The sequence below is a fragment of the Erithacus rubecula genome (assembly GCF_903797595.1).
Source record: "Erithacus rubecula genome assembly, chromosome: 12".
NCBI classification, from domain to species: Eukaryota; Metazoa; Chordata; class Aves; order Passeriformes; family Muscicapidae; genus Erithacus; species Erithacus rubecula.
This window is the reverse complement of record NC_136664.1, coordinates 13,406,439-13,426,699: the sequence shown is the minus strand read 5'-3', so window position 1 is coordinate 13,426,699 and position 20,261 is coordinate 13,406,439. Positions and strand designations below refer to the sequence as shown.

The window sequence follows — 20,261 nt, the reverse complement described above, 5'->3', positions numbered from 1 at the left end:
CTGCTGGCAGGAGCTCAAATTAATGCCAGCTGAGGACTGAAGCAGAACTGCCCTACAGTGATCAGCTATTCTTCCACCCCTTCACTTCAGCTACCTGAAAAGTTACCATTAATACCATCCCTCTCTTCCCCTTCAAAAAACCAATCTGAGTGGGGATTAAAGGTTTTGAATACTACTCTATTTTGCTGGGACTTACAAGCAGAAGACAGGTGTTGTAATTGTTTAAGCACTGCAGGTTACAAGAACTGACTCCTTGGTGAGATCAGTCAGAAGAAAGGATCAGCATGTAACCACAGCTTCACAAAAAGCAAACCCCAAGTTTTAAAAAATGAAAATAAAAGACCCACTAGAGAATGCCACATCATAAGTCAGTACTGAAATACAGATCAAACAGTATTTATTTTTGCTTCATTTTTAGAGTCTATAACAAGGATGTTCAGCAACACTCAAATGCCAATGCCTACCCAAGCACATTGAAACCCTTGGAGTTTGTCCCTCCAACCTCATCAATAAAGTGTCAACAACTATCAGAAAAATAACTAAACAAGTCACACCAGATTTGTAAAGAAAAGTAGAGCTTCAACTTTCTCACTTAAACAGAGAGAAACCTTGCTATAGAGGCAGCTTACCAACCCAACACTCTTCATGCACAACAGTTCCTTAGTTATGGTCACATTTTTGCCAATTAATAGCAGAACTGCAGCTGGAGATCTTAATATCTTCATACTTAAACCAAAGTGCAAACTACTAGAAAAGTAACAAAACCATCTACACTTATTATGTTTCCAGGTTAAAATTTTATTTTTAAACTGGAAACACTTTTCTAGGAAGTGAGGCTGAATCAGACTTTGAATAGGATTCAAAGGCTAAGAGAAAGACACCATTATTTCAGAATTTAATCATTCCCCATTTAAGGGGTTTGTTATCTTTGCAATAAATTCAGATATCCTTGTGTTTTCTTTACACAAAGGGGACATGGCTGCAGCCTTTCCTGTGCCCATTTAGTCATCTCTCATTTCAGGAAGAGACTTGAATGTGGCACAGAATTGCTATCTAATCTTCACCTAGTCTTAAAGCAGCTTCAGCCTCCCTGTATTTATAAAATATTATCTACATAGTCTCTTCCTACACAAACTAATTAAAGCCACTGGAAAAGTAAGAGTTACAAGGCAAAAGAAATATATTATACACCAACTGCTTTTATTTAATTTCAGAAACCGTTCACAAGATGGTAGAAAAAAAAAACTTACAACCACTTCTAATTTAGTCTTTCATTGTTCCCAGTCAGCTCTAAACCCATTATGTGCAAAGCCCATTTACCATGCATCTAGATGATAGATACAGGCTATGAAATTCTTGATTCTACTTGTAGCAGCTTATGCAGGTGCAGCCAAATACCAAGCCTCAGGACAAATTGTACACAAACTTTACAATGTAGAATTTGAATTTAAAATATGAAACTTAAAATCTACACAAAACTGGTAAAAATCAAGCACAGATACGAGGACAAACTTAAAACCCATGTGAAAAGGAGTCTCGTCTTCCTTTCAAGTGCTTTATTCTGCTACACAGTCAAAATGAAGATGTAAGCTTGTGGTTAGTTTAAATTACACTCTGTAGATACTATAGACCAATTTAAAAGTTACACATACAGCAATAGATGTCCATTGGTTCATCTGGATTACTTATACAATCCAGCTGGATTGTTGAAAACAAGTCAGGCAAAATTTGAAAGAAAATCCTTGTGCAACTTTTTAGACAAATGTTTACTGGTGGGCACACTGTACCCCAGGTCCATGATGGCTGCTTTCTTCATCAGAACTATCATTATAAGCTTCACGTCTCTGGCCACCACCTGAACCACGAGTGGTATCAAATTCTTGAAGATCTACCTCTTCTGCATCACCAATTACATTGGGAAATTCTGGTCTAGCTGGCAGAAGATCTTCAAGTTCCTGCCCCCAGAAAAAAGAAATGCATTCAGTATTGCAGATACAACTCCTAAATAAAGTGACTGGTTTCCCACAACTTCAAGACACCTCCAAGAGCAGGTTTGGCTTGGAAGTCTATGCTGATGAAAGCTCTCAACTGCAGGGTCATTTGGGACTATTTGTATCAACTGAAAGACACCATTTCAAGAACACCAACAAACAGCTCCACATATTATCAACCAAAAGTGCAATCAGTAAATACAGTTGCACTCTGTAAACTTATCACACAGCAACAGAAAGATTCTCCCTCCTCCTGCCCTCATCTGTGTACCATCTGCATAGCTCTTAAATACAGCTACCATAAATTCATATTTCAAGGGGTATTTCCAAGTAACACACGGCCCATAAAAAAGGTTAAAAGAACTTCACTTGCAACTAAGTTGAAGCACTTGAAAGCAAGCCCATGAGGTACAACATAGGCTCTTTGCACACTCTGTCAGGTAAGACACCACATTTATGCTGGAAAAACTACTTACTGAAAGCTTTTCTGGGCTAATCCAGTTATTTTCAGGAAACTGAACATCAAATTTAATGTAGAGATCCCCCTTCTCGAAAGGATTGCGATACTGTGGCATTCCTTCACCTCTGACTACACGAACACAACCTGCAATTCAAAGAGAAGTGAAGTGCTACTGCAGAGCCATCCTCTCTCCATACAGTTCTGTTTCCCCAGCCTAGGTGCAGTTAACAGGAGTTAACAAGGGTGGCATTAAGTGCTGAAGAATCACAAAAGCATAAACAAAGAAATCCTTATTAGGTCAAGCCTACCTGGTTCAATTACTTTTCCAGGAGGATATTTAACCACAATCTGACGTCCATCAAGGTGCTTAAATGTGAACTGAAATCCACACAGTGCTTCAACAAGTCCAATCTTGTGTGTCATATGCAAATCATTCACATCCCGCTGGAACACCTGGAAAACAAAGGAGGTGCCAATTCTAGTACTAGAATCACAACTCCACCAGACTTACTGAGAGTTCCTCATTATTTATCCTTAAAATTCTATGTCAAAGCAACAGCCTTTGTATGAAGTGAACTTGATTCTCTTAATTCAGATGGCTTAACATGCTTGGGAAGTTTGTGCCTGACCAAGTGTCATCTAAATTAAGCCAAACCACACCACATACCAGATTCAAATTAAACCAGGCCTGTACAGCAGCACTGCTCTTTCACCCCCAACATCTTCTAAACAAGCAACCTATAAACAAAACTAACAACAGTTTGACACTATTTCCCCTCCACTAGAGTACATAAACCACATCTTTGTTTTTCAGTACTTGTCCTCACACGTATCTGCTTTAGCTACCTTGACCTACAGCAGGACTTTGATCACTTAGCCTACAGCTGTCAGAAGAGGTCTTTGGGCCACATAACTCAGGACTCTTTATCAGAGTAAATCTTAAAATTTGTCCACTGGCAGAACCATGCATCCCACCTCAAGAGAAATTTTTAGAGCACAAAGTCTATCTAGTTTTACTCACTAGAACAAAGTACAGACTGGCAGATTAGCAGTCCTTGACACAACTTTGAATAGCTTACAAAGTCCCTAATTAGCAGATAACCAACATTATATCCTTAATATATGAGTGGAGTTTAAATTTGTATGCTACTCTGTCACAATAAAGTCCCTCCTCAAGTGCAACACACGAACTATTTCTTATTTCATCATAGCTATATCTGGTATTTTTTAACAATAGAATTCAAAAAGAAGCAGTCACCTCAACTCCGCTTCACAAGAGTTTAAACAGGAGAAGATAAATTGAAGTATTTAATTCCAAAGCCCAGTGTATATAACCCAGAATACAGTGAACATAAGTCTTACCAAACCAGGATAAAATAATAATGTTTGTTAAGTGAATCAGCAACATCACCATTTTTTTTATTTCCAGAACCACAGCAGCAGACACAGAAAGCATCTGAAGGTTTTATCAGGAGTTCCCTGCCATGTTACAAGACATGGTAAAAAACCACACTTCAAATTTTCTTAGTGTCATGAACAAAGCAGATTAAAGTTAAGTTCCTGAATGGCTTTTCACTGCATCTACTGTATCAGTCTGAGAAAGCTACCTCTTCCTAGCATTAGGAGGTAGCAGAAACTGCCTGTCCTCTGGCTAAGGACTTGCCCAGTTTTTTCTGGCTCACCATGAAAGCCACATTACACACCATAAATCTATTAAAGGCTATTCACCATCTCTCCCAGAGCTGCAACTGTATCAATTACTTTAAATGAATGGCCATCTATATAACTTAAATATTAACAACTTGAATAACAAGGCATTTAAAAGATAAAAGCATTACCTCATTCTCCTTCTCTTGGAGTAAAAGAACAATATCGCCCGGTTCCACACCAGGAGCTTGATCTGCTTCTCCACTGAATGTAATTCTCTGCCCATGTTTCATGCCTTTATCTACATGGACTTCAAGTATTTTTACCTCTTTGATCACCTTCTTCCCTTCACATTTTTTACAGCGGTCTTTTTCATTAATTACTTCACCTAAATAAAGACAAATTTTGAGTTCAGAGATTTTGACACAGTCACATCCAATTTGTAGGAAAAACTATTTGAAAGCAAGCTGAAGAATTTCTGCAACACAAGAAGTGATTTACACACTGCTTTATGAATTCCTCTCAAGAGGAAATACAGGCTTCATTTACCCTAGCTGAGAAAGGGGGAAAAAAAATAAAAAGTTCCCTGACTGCTCCATCTTCCAGAATATCCCCACAAGACAGTCCTGAGTAAATGCAGCCAGCAGAACTAGAGAGTCTTGCATACAAAAACAGGGAAAGAGAGCTGCTCACATCAGATTCACCCCTACAGAGGTAATTACTGTTTCCAGCAACATGAAGGGTGACAATCCAAGATGGCTTCAATGCTCTGTTCTACCTCACCTTTATTTTTCCAGTGAGCTCTTGTCTCTACACACACAGTAACCAAAGTATTAGGGCACATGGGCTGTAAAATTTCGGTAGTAAGTGCCACAAGCAGATGCACTTGGCTTAAAATGTTAAGCTTCTCACCTTAAACCACCTTTCTGTGAAACAAAGCATAACATAATGATGCATTTGAAACTACAGAATATGTAGGTTAGTCATATGAAATGTTAAAAACATCATTTATGAAATGTTTTGACAAGTCACAAAATACAAGTCTTTGTAGCTTGAGTGTTGTGACAAGTAAAATCATCCACAAGGTGATGCTACTACTCCGCCAACTGCAGAAGGCATAAAAAGAAATCATATGAAGTGCTGAACTTGTTACCCCCAAAGAGAAGCAAGTCAGGCAAAGATGTAAGCTTAATTTGAAGAAGTTAAAAATTCAACTTTAGGTTCCCATTTTTAACCTACGACTGTCCTTGGATATCAGGAGATAAAAAAGGCAAATATCTCCTAAACCAGCAACATCCTGGGCTTTTACTTCAACACAAGAGTAACAGTAGTAAGCAATATTCACATCTAAGTGTTTCTAGAGATGATCAATCCCTACTGCTTGAGCTTCTAGGCTGCCTTTCGGTACATTAAACATTGTAAGTCTTGCTGCTGTTCTGACCAAAATGATTTCTCCATGCTGCCACCAGAGTGAGAAGCAGCTGAGTGGTAAGGGCAGGAGTGTCCTGGATAAGCTCCTCTGGAGATTTGAGCAGAGGCTGGATCCAAGCAAGCACACTTAGTAACAGAGCCTGGCCTACCTTCTCCGTTGCAGTCAGAGCACACGGACTGCATCTGCTGCACCATTCCCGGGGCCAGCTGCCGGATCATGATGCGCACGCCCCGGCCCCGGCAGGCGTTGCACTTCTGAACGGAGCCAGCCTTCCCTCCCTGCCTGCAGCACAAAGCACCAGTTGCATGACAAGGAAGTTCAAACCAGAAACCCCCTCCAGCAGCAGGTTAACATGCCTACATGCCCAAGTGCACTGCCAATTACAGTTTGGTTCTCTGCTCTCCCACCCTTCCCCCACACAAAGCCCTTGAATAGTTCCAGTTCCATCAACAGCATCATTCAAGTTCAACAATTTGCTGGTCTGAAAGCAGGCTCCAGTAAGGCAAATACTGATAAAGATCTGACACAGGAGACCCTTCATTACACTATCTGCCAACAAAGCAATCAGAGAACTCAAAAATACAAACAAACTTACCCATTACATGCACTACAAAGGACATTCTTGCTAAGTTGTAGTTTAGTTGTCTTTCCATTATACAGATCTTCTAAAGAGACTCTACAAAAGAAAGTATTTCTCCTGGGTTATCATTTAACAACTTACTTTGCTCATGTAATTAAAATACTTTTGTAGGACAAATGAAAAAAAGAACAACAACCTAGATATTCCTAACAAGACTAAATCTGCTATCAATATAAGATTTTAAAGCATAACTTTGGCTTCCCCAAAGAGTTACTGAAAAAAATTCCATACGTATCAATACACACTTGTAAATCTGAACAAAGTTTCAGAGAAAAGCTGTAACTGATTCAGAAGAAACCAGATAAGCTTGTATCCTATGGAGAAACACTACCAAACCCATCTAGAATTTTAGGCTGTATTATACAGTCATAATTAATTATTATATTTAATTCTACCAGGCAGGTGAGAAACAACCCTGTGTAAATACTCCTGACAATAATATTGTCTATTGAATAAATACATAAGAACAAATATAGAATACTTACTACTGTATTAGGTTTTCTATACAAGAGAGTTTAGTGGGGAGGGGTTAGCATATCCCCAAGGCCACTTAACTTCTTAGTATTTCTCCCAAAAGGGTTTGCTAGTGGATAGAAATTTCAACTCAATGTATTGAAAACAGGTTGCCTGGCATCAGTATTTACAAATAACAAAATCAAACCTTATTAGTAATATACCATGGAGTGCTTGCTACTGAACTAAGCAAGCATGTGAAGTTAAAGAGAGACTTCACCAAGCACAGCTTGCCAACCACAGGAAAGATGTTGCCTAACTGAAGATCTTAAAAGGGACCTGCTCAGCAGGGAAAAAGCCAGCCATGACTGCAAGAAGAGATCTCCAAAAGTTAGATGTGATATTCAAGAATGGCTTTGACAGAATAAACAAGACCAAAACCAAAGCTACCACATACACTTCCATTAATTATGAGGTTCAATCATAGTTCCAGCTGGCACTGCCCTGTGAATTCAAGTCCTTCCAGAGCACCTCCACTTTCCCAAGAATCTGCCTGGTGAGTAATACTTGGCTGTTGAAGCTTTTCCAGATTAGAACTACCAAACATAATTAAGGAGCAAAACAAAATAAAGCTAACAAATACATAATTCAAATAACCTGGCAAAACAGTCTCCAGATTAACCAACCCAGGAAAGTAATTCCAGGTGACTGCCCCCTGCTCTACACACAACACGCAGCTCTGAAGAGTAGTGCAGACTGCAGAGGATCTCAAATGAGAAGTTTATAAAGAACATAAACCAGCAGAGTTTCTATGGTCAGGAAAGCTTCAAAGTACAAGTTCTATCAAGGTACTCACTTGAGTGGATGCATCATATCTTCTCCTCTTCTTCTACCATTGCGACTTCTACTCTGGCCTCCCATGAAATTGAACAATCCACCACCAAAGATATGGGAGAAAATATCGTCCATTCCACTGCTTCCACTCCCTTCTCGGAGCCCCTGCTCTCCATATCTATCATACAGCTCACGTTTCTCAGGATTTGACAATACTTCATAGGCAAAGCTTATTTCTTTGAACTAGAAAAGGAACAGAGTCAAAACAGTGCATGATAATTTAGAACTTCAGGCAGCATTTCATGAGTTTCTCCTCCTGCATGAACACCTATCAATTAAGAAGGTACACAACAAAATAATTTTCCACCCTCATTTTTGTGGGAGCCCAGGGTGCACCCCTGGCCTCCTTGGGGGTCTCAAAGACCCCTAAGACAGACCCTGGTGTCTCAGGTGCCAAATTCTAACCCCTGAGGGAAAATACCAACACAAAGGGAATGGAAACAAGCCACCAAAATTAGTAAAGTGTAAATTAGATTGTTAGAACGTAGATAAATAGACTTTTGGGAATGTTTATGATAAGGGACACGTGGCCAAGATGGAGAATTTGGGGGGTGGATACTTCCTCCTTCCCCTCCATGTCATCCATGTTAGGTGACACGTTGGCACTTTTAGATTGGATGGGGTCAGAGCTGGACCATTTAACAAGATTGTATTGTACTGGAAAATTACTGTAAACATGTAGCACATAATTTAGGCTATATAAGATAAGCCCTGCCTTCACCAGGCAGATTCCACCCTGGGTGCCCAGCTGAGCAGACCAATGCTGGATGGGCAAAAAAGTCCCTGAGATAAGAAACAATAAACAATCCTTGAAGCCTCTGAAAACTGTCTCCAGCAATCTCTCTTTGGCTGCTTTGGGGAGAAGCAGGATTTAAACCACTGCATGTCCCTCTGAGATGATCTTGGGTCTAAGGAGACACCTCAGACTGGGACACATTTTAACCTAATTTATTCTTACCAAGACTTTAAAGTCAGACTACGGCTTAGTTTTGTTATATCTTACCATAAAATAAGACATTTTACTGCAAACCTAACTAGCTTTGTTCTTTGCTAGCATAAGACATTTCTTACAAATAAAAAAATCCAACTGAAGAAACCCCCCCCAAGGACACAATACTGCAGAAACCAAAAGGCAGAATATCCAACAGTTACATACTAACAGCAAAGACTTCAAGATGTTGGGCACTTAAAATACACTAACAAATTAAGTAGCTTACTGAAATGTATATTAATGTATTTGGCAAATTAGTATCTTTTCACAGTCATCTCTACTCACCTCTAAGCAGCCATCAGAACTTCAATTTGGTTAAAGATAATCAGCTGAGTCAACTTAATTGAAAATTTTAAAATTGTTTTTAGCATAACAAATCTAATTCAACCTTCTCACATATGTTATCTGTTTTATGCTGTGGCAGTTTTAAGAATCTCTACACATACTTTTTTCCATTTTGAAAAAACCTGAAAAACTGACAATCCTTTTCAAATTCCTATGTAGGTGCCAATGCCAGCTGACATTATCTCTGCAATTTTTTGCTCAGCATTACCTTCTCAACGAATTTGACTCAGCCAACAGCTGCATTTTGTCACGAGGTACACTGGCAGATTTTGAGATTGGGAAGAAGTTGACCAGACAATGCTCTCTCTCACAGTATCATTTAACAACTTAAACAGCAAGCCCCCAAAACCCATATTCAATTCCTTAGATGCTACTGTAATAGCAAACTTAAGGAATTTTTAAAAAAAAGATTAGTCTTTCTTACTTTGTCCCCTGCATTTGGATTCTTATCAGGATGGTATTCCTTGGCCAGTTTTCTGTATGCCTAGTTGAAAGAGGCAGAAAATAAGTTAAAATTTCCATGAACCAGTTATTTTCTGAGAAACTCAAACAGTATCCCCAGGAAGAAAGAAAATCCTAGTAAAGCAAAGTGAAAATATAACAGTGTTTCAAAGTTACTCATACATTGATATGACCTAAAAAAAATTAACATCACTACATGCATACATTAACTAGACTTGCATTTAAACACAGCTATGGCACACAATAGCTAGAACTAGTTTTCCTGCTTATCCTCATTAACTTGGAGAATCCCATTTGACTTACATTAACAAGACTTGCTCTTTAGAACTCACTCAAGCCCTACACCACAACAGTAAATTTGAACCCCTTTCTCTTTGCCCTCAACCACAGCAGTACAGTAACAACAAAATGGCTGCCTCAGCCTCCCATTCAACCCTACAACCACTCCTCACAACAATCATTCATTTCCTTCCTCCCTACCTATCACTAATGGAAGGGTTCACCTCACTTGGAGCTGAGTATATGAGTTACACGTGCAGAAATGTACACAGCACTGATTTTATTTAACTTTATGTTGTAAATCAGTAGGAGGAGTAAGTACAGCCAAATCCTCAGAATGGACTTTCCAGACTGCTTTTTTCTGACCAGCACTTTAACACTTGGGACCATCACTGGTTCTTCAGCAGACCTTCAGCTCTTCTGCATACACTTGAGAGGATCAAAGGAAACAGCACAGCAGGCAGAGACTTTTCCTACCACTGCAGCTAATGACAGTAGAAACTTCAACCCTTCCTCTATCCACCTCAACATCCATCAGAAACAATCATGGGACAGCTATTAAACTATTGTATACAGTCTTTTATTTTTCAAATTATACCTACTTTAAAAACTACAGTGATGCAACTGCAAAAAATCAGAAGTTATCAATTCTTGGAGAGTATTTTTCAAACATTTTTTAATAACCGAGTACCTAAATTAACTCTTTAGAACTACAATGTTAAGAGCTTTACACAAATCAGAACTTCAGAGCTTCTGAACAAACATATTTCTTTTTTTTTTTTTTTAATATCCATACAGTTACTTCTCATTACTGCTTTTATCTTGAAACACTCTATATTTTTGCACGCAATCAACACACGATAAAGATCTAATGAAATAAAAATAATGTTGATATTACAAACCTAATATTCTAAATAATATTCTAAAGCACAGTAAGTGTAAAAACCAAAGCTTACTGGACAATCACCCATCAAGAACAAAGTATAATGTTCCACAAACCTGTGTATTCTGTTATAATGGATGTTCCCCATATAGTTTAAGTATTATAACCAAGAAAAAACCCAAAACACCAGTAAACTGATAACCTAAGTAGTATTATCTTATCAAGGAAAAAGGAGCTTGCAAGGGCCATCTTTAAAAAGATAAAGCCTTCACATCTTTGCTGATAACAGCACTCCAGGCCAGAGCAACTCTTACAACGACCCATGGTCCAAAAGGAAGCCACCACTCTTTATTTCATCAGAATCCAGAATCAAGGTCAACACTAGGAACATATATAACTTCAGTAAAAGTTTATTTAGCCACTGTAAAAGCCTGTTCTCTCAGCCCCATCACACTAAAATTCATTTCCACTTTTTCTATACTGTTATATAGGTTAAAATACCAGATTTTAAAGCATCTGTGAAATCTCACAGTAAGATATACATGAAAGCCTTGGTGTTGCAGACAGTTGGAAAATTTACATTCCACGATTAGCCTAAAATGTGGTAATTAATATTGGGTGGTGCAGGCTATCCTAGCAGAAAACTGCTCTGGTTTTCATTCTTACAGGACACAGATAGCTTTAAGCGAACTTCGTAAGAAAAGAAAATATTCTGGTGGACAGTGCTGTACGCAAAACACAACCTTCCACCGCCTGCCTTCCATCTCCAGCACAATTTCAACACTGCAATTGCCTATCCCTGCACAAATGAGGCTGCCGCCTGCATGACGGGTAAGGCGCAGTTGTTGGTGCCAGCACCACCCACCCGCGGAAGCCTCTGCTAGTGAACCGTCTGGTTCATTCTCCTCCCTCACGTGTAAACGGTCATTAAGGCCTTCCACAAAAAAGAAAAAAAAAAAAAAAAAAAAAAAAAAAAAAAAAAAAAAAAAAAAAAAAAGGGGAAAAAAAAAAAGGGGGGGAGAAAAAAAAAGGAAAAAAAATACGCGCTTTATAAGCTATAGGATGGAATTGCTGTAGTGACGACCTGGCTCCAAGTTTTCAGCTCCCTTCTTTGTTTATCTCGCCTTGCCGCTGTCGGCCTGGGTGGAACCGCATCTCTGAGCGGAACAGAATCCTCCCCGGGCCTGCACGTGGGGCAGACAATGGCACCGGTGAGGAGCGACCCGCAGGGATCCTCACCCCCAAGCAGCCCTTGCGGCCGCGCCCGGCGCGGTGCGGCGGGGGCGGGCCGAGCCGCGCGCCGCCCGCGCCCGGAGCCCACGCGGGAGCGCCGGGACGGGGGCGCAGCGAGCGCGGCCGCGCCGCCGCCCCCTCCTCCCGCCGGCCCTCGCTCTGCCGAGGCCTCCCCCGCCCGCCCGGCCCCGGGCGCGGCCTACCGGGCACCGCGCCGCGCCGCAGGCCTCAGCCCCGCCGCCCGCGGGCTGGCCCCGCGCCCCGCTCGGCCCCGCCGGGCCCCGCTGCTCCCGCCGCCCGCCCGCGGGGCCCGGCCGGGCCCAGCACCCCCCCGCCGCCCGGCCTCCGCCCCTCCGCCGCACCTTCTTGAGTTCATTGTCGGAGGCGCCGGGCGGCACGCCTAGGATGTCGTAGAGCTTCGTGTCGGCCACGTTGGCCATGGCGGGGCGGCGGCGGGGCCGAGCGGGGCCGGGCGGGCCGAGGGCGGCGCGGGCAGGGCCGAGACCGGCGGCAGGACACGGACACGGACCGGCCGCGACGTCACCGCGCACGCGCTGCGTCACCGCGCCGCGACGCGCGAGGCGCGCGGCCCCGCCCCCGCGGCGCCCCTGACCCAGTTCCGGCGCCGCGCGGCAGGGGGCGCTGTGCGCGGGGCCGCGAGGGCGCGGGCGGGGAGCGGGACTCGAGCGGGAGCGGCGCCCCGCGAGCAGCGGCCTCAGCTGTGCCGCCTGGTGCTGCACGGTCAGCGGGCTTGGAGGAGAGCTCTGACACCGGCCAGTCCCACCTATTCCGAACACTTCCGTGTCAACCAGACCGTGGGACTGAGTGTCCAGTGTCGAGTATTTTTTTAAATACCCCCAGCGACCGTGACTCCACCACTTCCCTGGGCACCCTGTTCCAATATTTAGCCATTCTTTTTGTGAAGAAATTCTTACCTTATGTCCAGCCTGACCGTCCCCCAGTGGAGCTTAAAACTGTTTTCTCATGCTATCAGTTACTGGCTGAGAGAAGAGCCTGAGCCCCACCTGGCTGCACCCTCCTTTCAGCGAATTGCAGAGAGTAAGTTCAGCCCTGAGCTGCCTTTCTCCAGGCTGAGGCCCCCAGCTTCCTCAGCTGCTCATCAGACCTGTACCCCAGATTCTTCCCCAGCTCCACTACTCCTTCTCTGGACTCGCTTCAGCACCTCAATGTCCCTGCAGAACTGAGGGGTCCAGAACCGGACAGAGCACTCGAGGCGTGGCCTCACCAGTGCCCGGGATACTGGGGCAGTCACTGTCCTGGTCCTGCTGGCCACCCTCTGCCTCATCCAGACCAGGGGCCACTGGCACACTTGGGCACACCTAGCTCAAGTTCAGCCTTTGTTGATCAGCACCTCCAGGTCCTTTTGCATCAGACACTTCCCAGCCACTCTGCCCCAGCCTGGAGTGCTGCAGGGTGTTAGTGGGGCCAAAGGGTAGGACTGGCACTTGGTCTTGTTGAACCTGAAATGCCAACTCTGTTGGTCTCGGCCTGAAATGCCGAACCTGGAACGCCACACAGACACTGTGCACACACATCCCCTGAGCCCCCAGCTCCAGCCTCCCCAAGCCTGTCACTGAGGTGCATGGGACACCAGCACACCAAGCTGCTGCCTGCCCTCAGACACCAGTGGGTGTTCCTTCAGGGACATACTGCTGAGTGGTTATAAATAGCACTGGTACCCATCTGCTCTGGTTCTGTGCTTTGCTCCACTGCTGGGATCTGAAGCACCAGTTTCTGTGTGAGGCCCAGAGTGACTCACAAAGCACACCAGCCCCAAGGCCCCAGCTGGGCACCACTCTTTGCAGGCAAATAAAAAGCTGGCTTGTGTTTAATTAGATGTTTGTCTCCTAAAGCTGGGCTAGGAGAGCAACTACTGAGCCTTTCCTCAGTTCTAGTCTCTTGGTCTTTACCCCCTTGTTAGGCAGGAGCTGCTGGAAGGCTCTAAGAGCTGTGGCACGTGCATGGCTAAGGGTGATGGCATGGGGTCAGTATAAGGGCAACCCCAAAAACTGACTTCTTGGTTCCTCTCTGGGTAAGCCTCTCTGTGTCTCAGAGAGGGTGCTCCCTAAGGAGGAGGTGAGCCAGGCTGAGGCCTGAGGAGAAGCTGCTGGGAACAGATTACTGGCCTGACATATGAGAGAGAACTGAAAAGGACATTTCAAAAGATTGTTGTGCTTGTGGCATAGAAATTTGAATAGGTCCCTTGCCTAAGGGGAACAGATCTGAGTGCCTGAAGGCTTCTTCTCTCTTGGTCTGTAGGGGTACCCTTCATCTTGACACAGCCTGTGGTTGCAGTGGCTGGACTGGGAAGTACTGTCTGCTGGTGACTTCTCTGCTGCTTATTGGGTGGGTGTTTTTAGGGCCCTAAATTCATCAGTGTTTATTTGGCCTGTAATGATCTGGTTCAGTACATGATGATAATACTTGCCTCTGGGGTGGCAGGCGTGGCAGCAATCAAGAGCTTCAAAAGAAAATGGAGACTAGTTTTGGAGGGAGAAAAAGAGTGGCAGGGCAGAGAATGGCTGCTGGAAAACAGTTCTATGGACTGTAATTATTAGTCTGGTTCAGGGATGCACAGGAAGAAAGAAAAGACCTTGTAAGGAGAGGTATTTTGCTTTGGTGTTTTGGAGGCTGCCTGTACAGCATTTGGAAATTTCATGGTTTAACTCATGTAGCTGTGCCCAGTAAGGCTTCATGATTTGGCTTACCTGTGTATTTACTTGCCTTCAACTTTTATTTTGGTAAGGCTAAATTAGTCAACTCTAAGAACTGTCTGCTGTGCTTACCTGGGTTGACTATTTTAAATTATACTTGCTGACAGGTATTTATGTTTCTAGAGAAGATTTTTTTTGTCATACAGAGTTTTCTTTTTAGTGGGCAGTCAGGTAGGAAGAAAAGTTAGGAGTGTGTGGAGGAGTGCTTCTTTGCCTGACAGCTCAGATTTTTATTTTTAGGTGTTAAGCAGAATCAGCAGGACTGATATAAGGAGCATATAAAGAATGTTTAACATAGTATTTAACATATAAGGAATACCATAGCATTTATGTTTTCTTTTCATTAAAGAAAGTTAAATCTAAAGCTTTAAGAAGGTGAGTTATCTCAAACCAGTGGGGTCCATTCATATCTATGCCTATAGGGAGGAAATACACTGAAAGCATGAACCAGCCCAGACTTACCTGTCCTGGGAGCTGAGTGGCTTCTGAAGTGGCATCTTGAGGCCGTGCTGGCAGCCAGTCCATGAGCCAGGAGTGCTGGGCTGTGGGGGCCAGAGGTGGCTCAGGGCATCAGCTGCAGCACAAGCCAAGGAGGCAGTTTAGAAGCAGTATTTGCTACTTCCTCCCCTGCCAAAACAATCTTGTTACCACAGGCCTGGGTTATATCTTGCACAGTCAAACTAGGTAATAAATAATAAGAAAACTCCTCTGAGATGAAACTTTACATTTTATTTTTAAGTGGAGCTAAAGAATCATAAGCTGGGTTGATTAGCTTTTTATTAAATTCAAATGCAGATGAAGAGCGCACTGCCTGCACACTGCTTTCACCATAGATTTGTGAGCTGTACTGACAGAACACATTAGACACACAGCTGCCCATAACTCACATTTAAATTGCTTCCAAAATGTCTTTAAATTGAGACTTTCCTTGGAGTCCAAAAATGTGTCCTCCCCCGCTTCTTTTGATATCACTTGCACATTCTTTGTTTTCTTTGTATGTCTTTTTGATTTTTAAAGTGATTTTACTCTCTTTCAATAAAAGCTTTTCATTTAGTTCTATTGTTATTATTATCATACAATATGCTAAAAAGTAGTTGCTATACGAAGGTTTGTTTGTTTCTAAATAGACTGCACAATTCTCAGCTCTTTGAGGTATTGTTTTAGCTTACATAGGCATCAAAAGGAGCTATTCCAATTCAGTTATTGTTTCAGACTTTTTTTCATTCTTTATATAAAACAATTTTCTTTCTTAAAATGGAGCATTTAATGATGGTTTCTTAAAAATAAAATAATATTGATCATGTTTATCACTGGAAAATTGGAAAGATCAATTTCATGTTACTACAAATGAAACAACCCCTGTTCAGGCTTATTTATGAAGTTATTTTATTTGCTCAATGTGATCTGAACATGAAAATATGATCTGGCATCACTAACTCCTGCTTTATTACTAAAGTACCAAATTCAAATTTAAAAAACATGTCCTGTTTAAATACTGTTAAAGAATGTAGTTACACTAAAAAATATCCTGACTGAGCTCTCGGAGCAGGGCAGCAGGCTGGAGCTTTTGTCATAGTCAAAACAACAGGTCTGGTTTATTGTCGTGCCCGGGTGTGGTGATGAAACCCAGGCTGCCTGACAGGCACCTCTGCAGCACCAGGAACGGGCTACACACCTCGTTCCTTGGCCACTTCCTGGCCCTGGTTTCTCCTGTCATTACACCTCTGTTTTTCCAATGCAGACTCCTCCCAAATAAACAATCCACCCCTAATGACTTGTTCCCCATTGGCCCCAGTTTTGCTACATCTGCACTCAGATTTGGGTTACTTAGATAATCCCAGCCTTATACGGTATTACTGACACGGTTACCCTGGGGCTGGTGGCCTCGTGTGACTTTAGTCCCTGGAATGTCCCTGGCAGTCCCTTCTCTCTGCAGTCTATCAGTTTCTTCTCTAACTCCTCCTTAAGCACCTATGGGACCCAGCCACCCTCACAGCACTATCTATAACTTTTGTCACCCCCTCATTGTGTTATTTGTAATTCCTAGTGAAATTTTTTAATGTCATGTCAGTAGTTTCACACATTTTGTTCAGTTAACTGAATCTCATGCCAAAATCAACTCCTTGCTCTGTCATTTGCCTGCAACCCCACTGAGCATAGCTGAGAGAAAATCAGAAAATTACTTACTTTTTATCTGAGTGCTGGGCATGTTTCCCTTACAAAATTAAAGCAGACATCAGCAAGGAGGGGAACACTGGTAGATAGTGCTAAACAATCTAAAAAGCCTTCACTGTGGGGTTCTGTAAGGGGGAGCAGGGAGAGAGAGAGAGCTTAAGGGATTTTCCTTCTGAGTTAGCCAGAAGAATTTAGGAGTTCTGCCTTTGTAAATGCCAAGTTATCAAGGGCATTACTAGTTTTTTTTTCATCTGAAGAGTATGTGGCAAATCCTTTTTTTCTTGCAAATAGAGTGTCTTGAATTCAGATTTAGGTTTTGGAATTTTTGGGTGTAGAGTCAGAGATCACAGAGCAACATGGACTGGGGGGGAAAGTGATTTGATTTCTTCCTCACTGAGAGATTTCTGTGTGATGAACTGCATTAGGTGTTACGTATAGACCTTTTTCAAGATTGGGAGTGATCAGAAAAATATACCAATTTAATTTATTAACCTTATCTTTTCCTAATAAACTCTTGGCCACAAACCTTTCTCTGTGAGCCAGAGCAAGATAAATTAAAAGTTTCAACACAGCTTGGCATATGGTGTCTGAGCTGAAGTTATGAAGTGCTAAGTTAGATTATCAGGCTGAATTTATAATGGTCTTCAGTAAGATGAAAAGTCTTTTTTCTTAAGCTCAGAAGAAAGCTCAAAAGGATTGTTATTTTATCCTGTGGTAAGAGCTGGATGAGTAAAGAAAAAAGCGTGTGTGTTTATAAAAAGCTAAAAAGTGTGTGTGCATTGAAAAGTTGACATTGCAAGGACCTTCCTTCTCCATTTCAATTGCAGCTGATTGGAACTCCTATCACTGATTTCCCTGGAAGCTTTCTACTAAATGATGTTTGAGAACAGCCTGTGCATTTCTATCTGTGTCTATGTCTTAACTCTGGATAAGCATCAACCACTATTATTTGATTCTAATAATAATTTTTGGTATTATTCGACAGGTTCACCTTGTGTAATTGTTTGGCTTGTCCACTGTTCCTGATGTGCTGAAACTGTGCTTTGGAGGACTTTTATGGAATGCAGAGCTTATTGCAATAGAAGAGTGATACAGGTATGTTGTATGGATATCAATAGTGAAAAAAGGTGTTTTGAAAATTGCTTTCTCTAAGAAATCTATGTTTTACCTTAAACAAAAATAAGTGGTTCTTAAAAAAAATTCTGAATACCTTTTAAAGATCCTAACTTAAGACCTGAGATTTTTTTGTGAAAATTTTATTTTGAACTCACAATTTGTATTAAAAACCAGCAAAGCCAAAACACCTTTGCTGAAACATGATTTTGGAGAAAAAGTATAAAAATCAGTGCTGAAAAAAGATCAGCCAATTGTGTTGCAGTCTCTCTGTCTTATGTAAGGTCCTGAATGAAGTCCAGCTTTCTTCTTTTCCTAATGTAAAGATCTCAGTGCTACTGTAATCATTGTAGACAAAAATGTTTTAAATGAGGTTTGTGCTTAGAAAAAGTGTTTCAATTGATTAGGGTGTAATAGCGTATGTAACAGCAGAGATCTAAAAATTGGCCTTGATGTTTGTTTCTTTTATAGTATAACTGTGTTTGCTTACATTAACTACTTTATATAAGAATTTTCTTTTTTCCAGTCAATAGAAAGTCCCTGAGTTGGATGCATGTAATCTTTTCATTTTACTGACAATTAAAGTTCACTTGCACTCTAGGAACTCTTCACGAGCATTACTCTCAAGCCCTGGTGATTGTGTGCACTGTACTCTGTGTGCAGTCAGAACAAAAGACATTCATAAGATAAAGGCTACATTTGGTAAAAACACCTGCAAACTCACCATCCCTGTATGCAAACACAGATTTACACAGGTTCGGTATTTTCATGCTTAAAATTTGGATTCATCTAAAGTTTACATTTTTTTGAACCATCTGCTTTTACAGTCTCTCCTCTTAGGGCCTGTTTTCTGTAATGGGTGGAAACATTCTTAGTGAAAAAAAGGTTCTGTCATTTACTACTTTTTGTTGTATCTATTCTTTATGTGAAGTCCTATTCTCAATAAAAGGAGAATAACAAGGGCATTCTCCTGTCACATAAATGTAAAGATCCTGTAGCTACACCTTTAGATGTATTTAAATTTTCCTCAAGTATGTTGCAGCTGGTACAGGTAAACCAGGTCCTCTGAAGTAGGGGGAGAGGGGAATGGCTGTGAAGAGTGGTGGTAAGGCAGTGCTGGATGGACTGTAAAATGATTTAAGTCAGGATGAAAGAAATTGTTAGAGAAGGTAACTAGAGACAAACAGCAGTTGTTTAATGTTTACTTATCTTAAGAATACTTTAGCAAAAACCCAAAACCAACAGTAATATGGCTTCTGGAGGTAATAAGCTGCCTCTAAAGATCCATCTGCTATGCAACATACCTTCTGAGAAGAAAGGAGGCAGCAGAGATGTGTGGTATTTTGAGGGTGGGACATGTGTGAACTACAATGGAAGTATTCTATAGAAACAATTCACTGAATAATTTATTTATTCTATAGAGGAAACCACACCTGCTCATCAGCCTATCCATAATCCATCTTAAACAAAGCCAGCCCAGCTTTTGACAGAATCTTGTCCTGCAACAGGGTAAAGAGATTCCTGAAAGTTGATACTGAATTCCACCTAGTGATGAATTGTAACTCTTTAATCTATGTTTTAAGCTTATATTTGTAATTTTATTATAGTTAAGAGTCAAATTATTACTAGATCAAGACACAGTCAGTGTTTAGGAAATGCATAAGGAATTCATTAGAAACTGCTGAATATCAGATTTCTGCATTTCCATTTTCCATTGCTCACACTCTTTCCAGTTTACACTGTCTCAGATAAATTAGTTAACAAAATAACACATATATCAAAATGTTGATGTCTAGAGTTATGTGTTATTTTGGAGAAAGTGCATCTGATAAAATTTTTATGTACTGGATAGATCTTTGCGCTTAGAAAAAATGCAGAGGATTGTCACATTTGGAGCTTTCTAAAATGAAACACTTTCACAAGCTGAAGCAGTATTTCTTGACCAGTTCAAGAGTGCTGTTTCAGAGCTGTGTACTAAAGGGCACATCTATCCTTATAACGAGATTTTTATGAGTTTGTTTAGCCATGCACCAACACCTATTGCATTATTTGCTGTAGTTCTAAAGGTTACTTCATAACTTTAGCTTTAAACTTGTTCCAGTTGATTTGACTTTTACTGTTGATTTCAGCATAAGTGCAAGTCTGGAGCTTTACCAATGCCAGTCTGATCTTTTCCAATTTGAAACATGTTTGCAAAGCAAGTTAAAATCGGAATATTTTCTATCTATCACTGAACTAATAATGTGGACAGAGTATCTGAAAATGAGATTTTTGCATTTCAGGTACCATCAATCTCTTTAGCCTGCAGGAATAGTACGTAACTTAGGGGAGAGAAATACTAAAATTGACTTGCAGATCCTCTCTTGTATTAAAAGCAGGAATTGTCTATTCATACATCTGCTACCATTGTACTCTGTGAAAATGTGAAAAATAACTGTTAGCTTGTCACCATCATCATACTCCTCTTGAATAATTTCTGACTCATTTCTGACTTCTTCTGAGAAGTCTGGGAAGGGGGAAAGGTGAGG

The 20,261-nt window shown here is 41.4% G+C and overlaps 1 protein-coding gene and 1 long non-coding RNA gene across 2 annotated transcripts in view; one reads left to right on the top strand and one right to left on the bottom strand.

Moving 5' to 3' along the window:
• Positions 1–368: 368 nt before the first annotated feature.
• Positions 369–12,440, bottom strand: DNAJA2 (DnaJ heat shock protein family (Hsp40) member A2). Its single transcript, XM_079316067.1, has 9 exons — positions 12,073–12,440; positions 9,278–9,337; positions 7,480–7,700; positions 6,126–6,206; positions 5,679–5,812; positions 4,290–4,486; positions 2,760–2,904; positions 2,468–2,595; positions 369–1,955 (listed from the first exon to the last, which is right to left on the bottom strand). The coding sequence occupies exons 1-9, from the start codon at positions 12,148–12,150 to the stop codon at positions 1,767–1,769; spliced, it is 1,233 nt and encodes a 410-aa protein (XP_079172193.1). The 5' UTR covers positions 12,151–12,440; the 3' UTR covers positions 369–1,766.
• Positions 12,441–12,520: 80 nt separating this feature from the next.
• Positions 12,521–20,261, top strand: part of LOC306806794 — an 80,991-nt gene continuing 73,250 nt past the window's right edge. The window contains exons 1-2 of the long non-coding RNA XR_013775578.1: positions 12,521–12,769; positions 17,606–17,715. This is a non-coding gene — a long non-coding RNA (uncharacterized lncRNA). The remainder of the gene's footprint in view (positions 12,770–17,605; positions 17,716–20,261) is intronic.